Source organism: the organism of the source record quoted next, unplaced genomic scaffold (genome assembly GCF_019419815.1).
Source record: "Pyrus x bretschneideri cultivar Hongxiangsu unplaced genomic scaffold, Pyrus_bretschneideri_v1 Contig5, whole genome shotgun sequence".
NCBI classification, from domain to species: domain Eukaryota; kingdom Viridiplantae; phylum Streptophyta; class Magnoliopsida; order Rosales; family Rosaceae; genus Pyrus; species Pyrus x bretschneideri.
In genome coordinates, this window is record NW_025999787.1 from 8698642 (window position 1) to 8713033 (window position 14392).

A 14392-nucleotide genomic window follows, 5' to 3' on the forward strand; every position below is an offset into this window, starting at 1 on the left:
GTTCATCGTACATCATGCGGTTAGAAATCATTATTAATTTTATTTTATTTAAAATTGAATATAAACAGTACCTGACAAAAATTGACTGTACGATATACGATGAACGGATATGATTGAAGAATCTCTAGAATCCTCACAAAGAGGATCCGGCAAGGATCCTTTCTCAGTTTTGTCAATTGCTTCATCAAATTGCGGATTATTTTTTTCATCCCATTCAATACAAATAGAAACCTCTAATTTGAAATTTTCATCCATATATGTACAAGTTATTAATTCTAAATTTTCTCAAAACCCAATTATCGAAATTTCAACAAATTTTTCTTTCGAATGTAGGGTTTTGTTGACGTATATGTCACTAAAAAAAATTCCTCACGTACTAAAGTTCTCCTTAAACGAAAGAAAATATATAGGTTCGTATTCCACACAATCCGTTTTGGGTTCAATTTTTTACGCTGGTGAATCAACGATGGTGGCCAGGAGGCTAAAATGTCTCTGTGAGTCTTCTCAGACCTCGAATGGTGGACTGCCGTGTCGAAACCACCAGCTAATTCCGTTTTAAAAAAAACGAAAAGAAAAAAGAAATATCCGATTCCCAGCAATATTCAAAGTTTGATCACCTGAGTTCAGCAATCAAGGTTGAGTCATAGGTTTGTGGTGTGGGTCCTTTGATGGGCCAACTGCACATTCTTTTGAATGATGATTGGTCCATCACTATCCGCTAGCTGCTATCTTAATTTGGGCCCATTGTCTACGTAGCTTGACCGGGTGGCCCATCGGTGGCAAAGATGTTTTTTTCTATGACATTTCCACCACCAATAATAATAATAAAAATTTGCCAAGAAAGAAACAATAATAAAAATGAAAAAGACTCACCGAAATGTGTCCAAAATTTCCTTTTTTTGGTCTTACATATTAAATTAATAGTAGTGATTTTAATTTATTCAATTTAAAGATAAAAATATAGTAATTAGAATAAATCTGACACGCCTTATTTATAATCATAAACCACTATTAAGAAGCGTATTTTGGGTTAGGCTACCCTATCCGACAATTCTCTAAAAAATGCAAGAAGAAGCCCTACAGTTGGGCCGCACTCGATCCCACCCTCCATGATTGAGTTGTCGGATAGAGCAGCCTCACCTAAGACTTTTTATTGTGTTGGACTCATTAGTGGCTGATGGTTTAGAATAAGCTAAATAAAATGATAAGAACCCAAGTTAGTTGTTTGGGTAGGGAGCCCATGCCTACTTAAGAAGACACAAAAATCCATGTCCTTAACACATTGAACAAAGTGGACACCAATCAAAGTGCATTGGTGACAAACACTTCTAAAATATCCATGAACTTCAAGCCCAAGTCCAAATTTTAACAAAAAGCCCATTACTAAGCCCACTTAATCTCCAGGAAAATTAACCACAGTCGCACGAGTGCAATTGTGAAGTGGTACTCTCCTTCTGCAATCTACATACCAACTTTTGAGTTGGAGAGGTCCCTGTCTTCAAGTGCATTTTCTTTGCTTACTCAACCCTCTAGGCCATCACACACTCACCTCTCTCTCTCTCTCTCTCTCTCTCTGTCTCGCTCTCTCTCAACAATTCCACCATTTCCATTTTTCCCATAATTTTATGATCCTCTCAGACAAATAGAATGAAAAAAAGATCAAGAGTTGGTGTGGGAAATGATGGGTTAAATAGGAAGATAGATTGGGAGCTGAGGCCTGGTGGAATGCTTGTTCAAAAGAGAGACACTGGGGATGCCAATTCTGGGGTTATGATCAAGATCAAGGTTTCTCATGGTTCATATTACCATGATCTCATTGTCCATGCTCAATCCACTTTTGGTAATTCTTCTCGTTAATCTGATTTAATTTACTTTCTGGGTTCTTCTTGTTTTCCTCATAATTTTTCTGACAGAATTTTAGGTAGCATTGCTCATTTACAAATTGGGTTCTTCATATTATATTTTTTGGAAAAATTGGTGATTGCCATTCAAGAAAATTTTGTTTATTTTATTATTAAAATCTGTAAAAAGAAAAGGAAGAAAAAAAAAAAAAAGGGACAATGCAAGGGTGAATTTAGAGTTGATAAATGATTTAGGTAATAATTTGTGAAATTGTATTTGTTTTAATGCTTCAATAGATGCAGTGGATTCTTAAAGTTTGCTTCTTGGGTTTTGTTTGTCTTGATTCACTTTTGCTTCTTTCTTCAGAAACATATATTCTGACAAAAATTTCTTATCGTTCAAGAGTAGTCTTTTGCTTCATCCTTTTGGTGTGTTGGACTTGGCATTTGGAATTTATGTGGAGGGATAGAATGTGAATCTTTTTGTTCATCACTCTACATTCTGTAACTGTTTTGGAACTTATTCGTAATCGCGGTTAAATGCAAGGTGATCTGAAAAGAGTTCTTGCCCATGACACTGGCTTGGAGCCAAAGGAGCAAAGATTGTTGTTCAGAGGGAAAGAGAAGGAAGATAATGAATGTCTGCACATTGCTGGCGTGAAAGATATGTCGAAGATTGTATTACTAGAGGACCCAGCTAGCAAAGAGAAGAAGCTTGAGGAGATGAAGAAAAATCAAGGCATATTGAAAGCCTATGAGCAGGTTGCCGAAGTTAGAGCACAGGTTGACAAGCTCTCTCAAAAGGTTTGTGTATTTTCTGTTTGATTAAGTCCTTTTTTCGTGCAGTGTTCTATAAGCTAATTGCGCTCTTAATCATTTGTTAGGTTGTTGATTTGGAGACAACTCTGCTAAGTGGCACCACGGTTTCAGATAAGGAGATTGTGGTCTTAACGGAGTTACTCATGGTGGAGTTATTTAAATTGGATTCGATTGTAGCTGATGGAGAAGCAAAAGTGCAGAGGCGGGTTGAGGTTGGTGATGCTTCTTTTCGAAACTTTATAACTAGTGTCATGGTTCATAAGGTTTTCCATGTTTATAGGGAACCTAAGCCTCATTATCCTGATCAATAGCGTTGCTACTTGAGTCATTACTTATGACAAATGATGCTTGTTACTCGTGCTCTATAAAGTTAAAAATGAGATGGAACTCGAGAAATTTGAAACCTAGTGCAAGTATAATTTGAAAACTGAGAGTGCGCAAGTCGAAGACATTTCTTGGATCCTAAATGTGGGGTTCAGATTTTTCCATTTGAACAAAAAGATGGGTTGGGGATTCTTTTGCTCCTGGAAGGACCACCAATGAATTTCACGTGTGCATATTTTGGATTGTGTCATAGAAAAGAATCCTAGGACCCCAACATAGAGAAATTTCAACTCCTAGCTGTGCAACATATTCTGTTCCAAATGATGCTTTTTACATCACTTTCGCTAAACAGTTGCTCGCCCATATGTTCCATAGAAGTGCCTGCATGAATATTTTGTGTCAATGGAGAGTGACAATAGTTATGTTCTTGCATACAGGTTCGTCGTGTGCAGAGCTTTGTTGACACACTTGACAATCTGAAGGCGAGAAACCCTAATCCATTCAGCAAGAAGAGTATCAACGCGGTCTCGGTCACTACAAAATGGGAGAGGTTTGAGTTGGGGGTTGGAAGCCTGCATGCCCCAACCCCATTGCCATCTTCTACCAAAATAACTCAGGATTGGGAACTGTTTGACTAAGCTTATTATGTTCATCATATTATACCGGTTGTGTATAAATTTGTAAGGACTTATATATACCTATACATATATGTATATCGTCATAGAACCCGAACCCATTTGGTACAATTTTGTACACTGATTTTGATTGGTGAAATGTTGTCTTGGGTAACGACTGAGGGAAGGGTTCCTCGGACAATTTATACATCTGTAAATATGGTTTTCCAAATGTATTGCTTAGTTGTGATGCCTCTGTCTACTCTATGTATCATGTCATATTGAATACATAAATTTACATAGAAGATTAAAAAAGTGAATACTTTAAATAGAAACTTTACCGGATAAATTGATAAATTAAGTGTTCCCGATCACTCCACTAAGAGAAATCGGTGGTTTTTGGGTCACGACAAGCCGAACCTAAAGTACTCAAGATAGACGCAATGGACACATACACCTGTGGTATTTGATGCTCATACTCCAAACCTTGGCTGTTGCTTTCCCAAGTGTAGTTGGATAAAGGTTTGTGCAGTTAAAAGAGCATGAGTTTCAACCATTTGACTAAAGTTGAGATCAATGATTGTGAGTTTGGTTAGGTTAATTAACAATTCTATCAATGATTGAGATTTGATCATATTGAATTGAAAGGTAATAGAATTTATTGAATTGTAGCCATGTGGACCCCAGACAGAAATGGGGATGGGATCCCATAATTGTAATGTTATGGGAAAATGAAATCTGTAATTCCTTTGTATAAACAATTGTCTAGTGCTATGCCAACAAATCCGTTGTAGTCTAGTTGGTCAGGATATTCGGCTCTCACCCGAAAGACCCGGGTTCAAGTCCCGGCAACGGAATTTTTTTGTTTCTTGTTACACTGATCTATACTAATCTATTTTAAAATCTTAATTTTTTTTTTCTTTTCGAACAAGCGATATTATGTATAATAAGGGTTTGTTTGGATGTGCTTTTAAAATAGTTGAAAGCGCTTTTAGAGAAAATATTTTTAGGTTTCAAAAGCACTTTAATTGCTTTTTGCAAAAAGCACCAGTTATGTGCTTCTTCTAGAAAGCACTTTAAGTGTTTTTCCAAGATTTACTTGTATTTTTACTATGGATTGGTTCCAAAAACATTTTCATCAAAATTGTTTTCAGTTATTTTAAAAGCACATCCAAATGAGGTCTAAGGGGGTGGGGAGTGGGCTAAGTCTCACAATAGGCGAGCCATAATAATATGGTTCAAATTCGCATCTGACGAGAATTGAACCTAAGACCTCTCACTTACAAGTGAAGAGAAATACCATTGGACCATAGAACTAACTAGCATTTCAAAATCTTAATCGACTGTTCCTGAATTTTAATGGACTCTTTTAAGGTCTTTTAACCCTAGTCTTTTAAAATTAATTCTTAATTTGACTACACTCCTAAGTCTTAATAAACAACCCCTGGCAAATGAACATACGCATCTTAATAAACAATCCCTTGCAAGTGAACATACCCATTTGGTATAGGATCTAAATTCAAGGCTAATTGAAGGTATATGAGAATTAAGGATGGACATACGGGTCTTTGGAATCCGGACTGTACTACCCATCTTGATGTAAAACAATCTTATTCTTTCTTTAATTTAAAAACGGGTCCGAGCTAGACCGACTTTGTGTAAAAACGAGTCCAAAATTGAGTTTATAAGTACTAAGCAACTTATATCATATATGTCCTAAATCTTTCATAGTTCGCTGGCCTAAATCATATTTTTGAGGTTTACCAAAAAAAAAAAAAAAAAAAAAAAAAAAAGAATCATATTTTTGAGTAATCACTATCTAAGACTCTAAGTTGTTCACAAATTTTCATTTGTGCCGTCAAAATACCTTAAAAATAATATCTTATACCTTAAAAATCTAATTACTTGTACGAAATGATGCCTAAGCGAAGAAGCATAGACTTAGTAAGCCAAATCTTACACCAAAAGGGCCAAAAGAAAAAAAAAAAAAAAAAAAATGGGGAGACTTGGAGAGGTAAAGTAGGAAACTATAACTTGCGTTGCAGGTAAACCCTTGAAATCTGATCAAAACAACATCGACGGAGTTCTCTCTTCTGGTTTCAACAATGAACGGCGATTCATTCTCTCTCTCCGCACTCGTATACCCAGAACTCACAACCACCCACCGACTCGACTTCACCACCTATTTCCGCCTCTGGAAACAAAGGCTCGACTTCGTCCTCGCCGACAACGATGTCGACTACGTCCTCACCGACCCAAAACCCCCAAACCCTACTCCCAACTCCCTGCCAGCCGACGTCGCCCGCCATGAAAAGTGGCTGCGCGATGACTTCAAGGCGCGCCACATCATCTTCGGCGCTCTGCAGGAGCACGTCCAGATGTGCCACGACGGCGACTGCCACAACACCGCCAAGTCGCTCATAGACGCGCTCACCGCCCTGTTCGAGAAACCCTCCATGTCGAAGCGGATGTCGAAGCTCAGGAAGTACGTGGATCACAAGATGGGCGAGGGCAAATCGGTAAACCAGCACATTCTGGAGATGGGCTGCATGGCTTTTGAGCTGGAGTGCGAAGGGGTGAAAGTGCCGGAGGAACTGCAGGCGGTGATGCTGATGAACAGCTTGCCGGACAGCTGGCGTGACACAATTGGCGGGTTAATTGTGAACATGGCGAGTGATGGTTCGGATGGGTTAGGGTTGGACAAGGTGAGCAGGAGGCTGAGGGACATGAGGCATGCGAAGAGGATAATGGGGAATACAATGTCTTATTCTTCGAAAGGGAGGGCGGCGAAGCGTTTCAGTCGAAATTGTTTTAACTGTGGAAGGGTTGGACATCGCAGTGCTGATTGCGAACAGGTAATCAAATTACTTTTCATCTAAACTTTTGTTCTTGCGCATGTTGAATGTGAGTTGAAAGATCATGTTGATTTATTGGAACCTTTTTGTGCATTCTGAAAACGCTTAATTGCTTTCGTGCCTCTGAAACTCCAGTGAGATTTCACATTGTCCTCGGAAGTCATGGCGGTCGCCTTGTCTACTTGAGCGATATGCCGTGTCTCACTTTGTTCCCCATTGTCAATATCTAAAGCAAGTCCTCTTCATGTTTTTTCTAGGATGATTGACTTTAATTACGAAGCGTTAGCGCGGAGCTGGGGACGATAAAAGATAAAGGTCATGTGGTTGCAGACTTGTTACTTTTCTTTTCTTTTTTCCTGGTTTTTTTATCAGCATATTTAGTTGCTTGTAATCTGGTTTTAGCTTTGTAGTTGACAGTTAGGTCATGTTTGGCATTGGCACCCTACACTTTACAATAACTTAAGATTTTTTTTGTAATTATGTTATTAATAAGTGATGACTGAAGACACGTGGCAATACTAATTGGTTAAAAGTTAGTTAGAATCTGTTGAATCAGTTGGATAGAATCTGTTGATGGATAAGGAAGGGTAGATTAGTCATTAAGAAATGTGTAGTCTATAAAAGCCTTGTAAACCCTTGGTTATCTTTCATTCAATACAATCAGTGCTTTCTCTATACTTTTGTGATTCATTTCTTTCAGTTCTTCTTCTTCTTGTTCTTCTTCGCATACTCTTATCTCATAGCTATGGATTGTTGGTTTGCATCAGTTATCATGGTATTTGGAGCTGTTGGTCCGATGTGGGTCTATGGAGGTGCTTGGACTCCGTGGGTTTGTTCTGCAATCTGAATTTCTGGGCGTTTTTGCTGTGGTTGCTTCTGTCAAGATTCAACCTTTAGGGCATTCATCTGTCAAGATCCAACCTTTGGGCATTATTGGGAATTTTTTTTTTCATCAACAAGTATGTCGATTTTCGTTGATATGTTTCACTTCGTAGTTGTGGTTTGCTTTTATCATGTTTCTTGAGGCATAAAGCCATTATTTGGTTAAATTTGTTGAGGCACGAAGCCATTCTCTTGATTTGATTGCTGAGGCACGAAGCCATTATTTTTTAGAATCTGTTGAGGCACGAAGCCATTCTTCAAATTTTTTCTTGGATTGTTTGTGTTTGTAGCTATTTCTGTGTAGTATTCTGATTGTGAAAATGACTGTTCTTGGTGTGAAAATTGAGGGAGTCTTGGGAATGTTGACAATAAAGCTTAATGATATGAATTTTTCGAAGTGGGCATTTCAATTCAAGTCAGTGTTAAAAGGGTATAAGCTGTTTGATCATTTGGATGGATCTACTGTCTGTCCTCCAAAGTATGTCATACATACAAATAATGGGGTTACTACGGAAATCACAGCAGCTTTCTTGGAATGGGAATCGGTTAATATGGCGTTGTTAAGCTTACTTCTGGCTACTTTGTCTGATGAAGCAATTGAGCATGTTCTTGGGTGCAGAACTGCACATGAAGCTTGGTGCAGTCTTCAAGATAGGTATGCTACAGTGTCCAAAGCTCGAGTTAATACCCTGAAAACTGAATTTCAGACGGTTCCAAAAGGTGGGGATTCAATAGATCAGTTCTTGACAAAACTCAAGAATATTTGTCTCAAATAATGATTTTATCTTGGCTGCTTTATCTGGTTTACCTAAGGAGTATTCTACTATTAGAACTGTGATTCTTACTAGAGATACACCACTCTCTTTGAGAAAATTTCGTGAATAGTTGTTGTGTGCTAAAAGGGAGACTGAATCTATTATGAATAGTTTATCTCACAACTTCTCGGGCCTATATATGCAAGAATCATCACAAAGTTCATCTCAGGGATCTACTAGCAACTCTGGAGGACTTTCCTTCATAACTGGTGGTGTTTTAACTCAAATGCCACCTTGAGCTTCATCTTTTGGAATGCATTCTTCTGGTTCATCACAGAACAATGTTTCTAATGGTTTATTGCCATTTCAGTCTTCTTCCATGCCAGTTCCTTCTAATATACCAATGATATATCCTCAGTTTCCTGGATCTTTGTTTACTGCTTCACAACCTGTATTCCCGGGATATTCTGAATTTCTAAGTGCATATGGATTTGTGGGAAATATTGGTGCTACAAGGCAGTTCTCAAATCATAATTCTGGTTTGAGGCCTTTCAGGTCCAACAATAATAATGGAAATAGAGGTTTCAGGTCTTCACAAGGTGGTAGCGGTTAATTTTCTGGTAACAAACAGATGCCTAATAGTTGGAATTCTTGGTCTGGTAGTACTGAAACAAAATCACACATTGTTCCAGAGTGCCAAATTTTCTCAAAAAGGTGTCACACAGCTCCAAATTGTTGGAAAAGATCCACAAATGCAAGTTCCAGTGGTCCAGTGGTTGAGTACCAGATTTGTGGGAAGAAGGGTCATAGTGCATTGGACTGTTATCACAAGAATAATTTTGCATATCAGGGCAATCCACCATCTGCATCCTTAACTACAATGCAAGCTCAAGTTCAGCCAACTTTCTTGCCAAATGACTCATGGATTGTTGATAGGGGTGCATCACATCACATGACTGCAGATGTGAATGCTCTTCAACAAGCTACTCTTTATGAAGGTACTGATCAAATTACAATTGGCAATGGGGAAGGTTTGCTAATTCAGCACATTGGATCTGCCAAATTACACACATTAACTCATTCTTTAATTTTGCGAAATGTGTTACATGTTCCCATTATTGCAGTTAGCTTGCTATATGTTACACAATTATGTAAAGATAACTTCTGCTGGTTCATATGTGATGAACATAATGTTTTTGTGCAAGACAAGGTAACCAAGGTTGTGATTTACCAAGGAAGGAGCAATGATGAAGAGTTGTTTAAGATTCCTACCAAGTTGATTACAAATGCTGCAGTGAAGTCTAAGAGTAAGCCTACTGGATTAATCGGTTAGAAAGTGAAGCATGAGATTTGGCATCAGAGATGTGGACATCCAAGCAATGAAGTTTTGTCTGCAATGATAAAACAATCCCAAATAACTAGTACTGATGATAGTATACAGCATATGTGTTCACATTGTATTCCAGGAAAAATGAGTAGATTACCTTTTCTAGATAAGAAAAACAAATGTACATTTCATTTTCAAAAGATTCATTCTGATCTTTGGGGACCTTCACCCACTAAGTCTGTTGAAGGATTAAGATATTATATTAGCTTTGTGGATGAGTTCTCTAGATATGTCTGGATATTTTCATTGATTAATAAATCAGAAGTCTTTGCTGTCTTTCTCAAGTTCTACAATTTTGTGTATACTCAATTCAATGTTGGTGTTAAAAGCATTCAAATAGATGGAGGAGGAGAATACATGAGTAAGAGATTTTAGGATTTTCTAGCACATAAAGGGTTTCTTCATAGAGTTTCATGTCCTTATACCCCTCAGCGAAATGGAATTGCTAAGAGAAAACATAGGCATATTATAAAGACTGCTATAACCTTCATGACTGCTGCTGGTTTATCTCAAGAGTTATGGTTCCATGCATGTACTCATTCTATGTTTCTAATTAATTAATAGAATGCCTTATAAGATTTTGAATTGGCAGTCTCCTTATCAAATGATGTTTGGTGTTACTCCTTCACTGCAAGATTTAAAGGTGTTTGGTAGTGCAGTGTATCCATATGTCAGACCATACAATCATAATAAGCTACAATCAAGAGTTGTGTTATGTATTTTTCTTGGATATGCAACTGGATATAAATGTGTAATTTGTTTTCATCCTCAAACTCGAAAATTCATTATTTCTAAGGAAAACTAATGAAAAAGGCTTGAAAACTTTGAGTTTTAACGATAAGGACAAAATAAAGGGTAAAGTGAATTGTACCAGGATTGACTTTTTAGGATAAAAATGTGGTTTTTCGTTAAAGTGAACAGTACCGCGGGCTTTTCGTTAAAACTCCCTTATTTCTAGGTATGTTATACACAATGAAGATATGTTTCCATGCAAGTCAAGTTCTGGAGTTTCAAAAATTCAATCTCAGGATGTAATATGTCTAGAGGTCATAAACAACCACTCATCTGCAACATTTGTTCTTCTAGTAAATCCTAGAATTGATATCTCAGTACCAAACAATGTGCATCTGTCTCCAAGCAAGAAAGTGCAAGTTTTGAACTTTGAATCTGCAACTCAAGTGTTACAGTTACATCATCAAGACTCAAGGTCTGCAGTTGACAATACTTCTTCATCTCAACAATCTGAAACAACTTTCCCATCATCTCCAAATTCAGCCTCTATGTTACCTGTCCTTTCTCCTGCACAATTGGAGGTAATTCTTCACCTTGATACTTCTGACATTATTGATTCTTCACATGGTGATACACATACTTATAGGATACAAACCAAGTTACAAATTGGGATTATTTCTAGAAAGGATTATTCTGGTCATATTGCATCTATACCAAAACTATCTACTTTACAAGTTACAGAGATGGATAAGTGTCAAAATGGTTTCTCTTTTCTGGCTTCCATCCATGATATTGCTGAACCAATATCATTTCGAAGTGCTGCAACAAATTCAAACTGGCAGAATGCAGTGCAAGATGAATATGATGCCCTTCAAAGTCAAGGCACTTGGATCTTAGTTCCTCCACCTAGTCATCGAGTAGTTATTGGAAGTAAGTGGGTCTACAAACTGAAGAAGAACTCAAATGGTTCAATTTCAAGGTACAAAGCACGACTAGTTGCTCAAGGGTACTCTCAAGAACATGGTCTGGATTATTTTGAGACCTTCAGTCATGTTGTTAGGCATACTACTATAGGACTCATTATTTCACTTACAGCACAACACAAATGGGAATTGAGACAACTTGATGTTAAAAATGCATTCTTGCATGGTGATTTAGAGAAAGAGGTTTATATGAAACAACCACAAGGCTTTATTGATTCACAGCATCCAAATCATGTCTGCAAGTTGATAAAGTCTATTTATGGTTTAAAACAGGCACCTCGAGCCTGAAATGCTAAATTCATTGGTTATTTACCTCCAATGGGATTTATAATGTCTCAATCTGACACAAGTCTATTTGTGAAGTATGATGGAGTTGATGTGGTTATATTACTACTCTATGTGGATGACATAATCCTAACTGATTCTAATTCAAAGAAGGTGCAAGCAGTCATTACAGAGCTAAGGGATGTGTTACTGTCATATTTCTTGGGACTGCAGGCTAAATACAAAGCAAATGGGGATATATTCCTCAGCCAATCTAAATATGCTAAAGACTTGTTGCACAAAGCAAGTATGGATAGTTGCAAGCCGATGAATACACCTTGTCGACCACACACTCAGTTTCTTGATTAAGAAGGAACACCTATATTTGATCCTACTTTATATCGGAGTTTGGTAGGAGCGCTGCAATATCTAACATTTACAAGACCCGATTTAGCATATGCTGTCAATGCTGCTTGTCAATATATGAACAATCCCACTAATGTACACTCTGATTTGCTCAAAAGGATTTTGTGCTATGTGCAAGGCACTATTAGCTATGGTTTGACTTATTCAGCTGCAGCAAATAACTCACTTGTAGCTTTCTCAGACTTAAATTGGGCAGCTGATCCTAATACTTGAAGATCAGTCACTGGATTTGTTGTTTATTTGGGACATAATCCAATCTCGTGGCAATCTAAGAAACAATCTTCATTTTCAAAAAGCTCAATTAAAGCTGGGTGTAAATGCCTTACTCATTGTGCTGCTGATATTACTTGGATTCATAATCTGTTGTGGGACGTACATCAGTTTGTGTCTGAACCTCCTCTTATCCATTGTGATAACTTGTCAGCACTCGCTTTGTGTTCTAATCTTGTGTTTCATACCAGAATTAAACATCTTGACACTGATTTCCATTTTGTTCAAGAAAAGGTTCAAAAGAAGGACTCACTGGTTCAGTATATCCCAACTGAGGAGCAAACGGCTGATATTCTAATCGAAGGATTACACAGTCCAATATTTTTCAAACATTGTTGCAATCTTCGACTTGGTTCTCTAGCCGAGATTGAGGGGGGATGATGACTGAAGACACATGGAAAAACTACAATGGTTGTTGCCATGTTAGCTCATATGGTTAGGAATGGTTGTAATTGGTTAAAAGTTAGTTAGAATCTGTTGAATCAGTTGGATAGAATTTGTTAATGGATAAGGAAGGGTAGATTAGTCATTAAGAAATGTGTAGTCTATAAAAGCCTTGTAAACCCTTGGTTATCTTTCATTCAATACAATCAGTGCTTTCTCTATACTTTTCTAATTCATTTCTTTTAGTTCCTCTTCTTCTTCTTCTTCTTCTTCGCACACTCTTATCTCATAGCTATGGATTGCTGGTTTACATCAGTTATCAATAAGGCTCTTGCAAAATTTTAAATTTGGATACAAATTCTTTCATCTTTCATTTAGCGTGTGCGTGTTTTTAAAATAATTCAACCCATCAGTGGGGGTTTTGTTTCAAAGGATTTTCGTTAATGAGCCTTTCAGTTCTTCGGATCAAGAAAGTCATATGATCTATGTTACGATTGTATGTTTATTTAATTTTTTTTTCAAACGAAATTTTTTGTTAGATTAGATGTTAGATTAGCCACCGATGGAGTTTAAACCCACTTTGTTATGTAAGGCTCAACACTTTTCCACCACTATCGTAAAAGGCCACTTGCTGTTTATTTAAAATTTTGGGTTAGCTGTTTAGTTAGCGTTAGCTTCCTATTTTTGTGGAAAAATCTTTCTTAAACTGAAAGGCTTTTTTTTGGTTGAAGAGACCTATTCTTTCTCAACTAAGTGGTTTTGAGCCCTTGTATTATGGTATGGATTCAAATTCCGTCGGTAACTAATCTAACAAAATATATCGTGTGGTTTTGATCCTTGATTTTGTGAGCATTCTCTCCTCAACTACTCCAACGTTAAAGTCCTTCAAAAGTCTATATATACTAGGGTTCTTGCTAGGTAAAAAATACACTTGAAAAACCTAAGAAAAACTTGGATCTTCCTTAGTGCAAAGGAAGGTCTAAACAGAGGTGATTATGTGCTATTATATCCTCGGAACAGTGTGGTATTTGTGATTGCTTGCGCAACTTGGGCAAAGCCGTGAAAAATCTTAAAGAAAGCGACATTGTCCGCAACTCAACCCAAGAGAATTTTGCATTCTTTGTTATCCTGGTAATGTCGTTCTTTGTCTTTGAATTTGTGCAGTACCATCAACAATCTACAATATATTAACCTGTTTCTCTTAATTATTCGACCGATGAGAGAAGTCTGAGAAAGAGTGATTGTTCCATTGGGATAAGAAATCATTTGTTCCATTGGGATATGAAATCATTTGGGTGTAGTTTGATCCACTTTAGCAGTTTCTTTTTAATTTGTTGATCACTCTTGCGGATCTCTGCTGTCTCTAAATTCATGCCTTACTGTGTCTCCACATATGTGCCTCAACTTAACTCTATACCCAAAAATGTTAAACGTTTTCAAAAATTTAAAAAAAGCTAAAAGTTAAAAAGGAAAACAAGCATCAAACAGCCATCCAAACTCCACCGCCAACCAAACGATGTCGACAGCCACCCACCCCAACCACGCCATGCAGCTCCTTATTGCCAGAAAAAACCTTCTTTTCTCTCTCTCTCTCTCTCTCTCTCTCTCTCTCTCTCTCTCTCACGTTACGTTCTTCCTCTTCGTCTCTCTTTGAACACGCGCACTAGATCGTGATGGATCCAACCCGTCATAAAACAAAAATTTCTGTGAATTCTGGAATTTAGGGATGAGAGAGATATATGAATCGACACGCTATAGACAAACAGAGAGATCTGAATCGTCGTGAAGAAACAATTCAAACATCAGATAGATCGATGCGGCTTCTCTAGAGAAAGGAGAAAAGAGCTTAGTTGGCC

The 14392-nt window shown here is 37.5% G+C and overlaps 1 protein-coding gene and 1 non-coding gene across 2 annotated transcripts; both read left to right on the plus strand.

Moving 5' to 3' along the window:
• The first annotated feature begins 1482 nt into the window (after positions 1-1482).
• On the plus strand, positions 1483-3848 carry LOC103945217 (BAG family molecular chaperone regulator 4). The gene is made up of 4 exons (XM_009355762.3): positions 1483-1840; positions 2389-2645; positions 2726-2872; positions 3422-3848. The coding sequence occupies exons 1-4, from the start codon at positions 1648-1650 to the stop codon at positions 3620-3622; spliced, it is 798 nt and encodes a 265-aa protein (XP_009354037.2). The 5' UTR covers positions 1483-1647; the 3' UTR covers positions 3623-3848.
• A 534-nt stretch (positions 3849-4382) lies between these two features.
• TRNAE-CUC lies at positions 4383-4455 on the plus strand. The gene has a single exon. It is a non-coding gene; the product is annotated as a tRNA-Glu (tRNA).
• The last annotated feature ends 9937 nt before the right edge of the window (positions 4456-14392 follow it).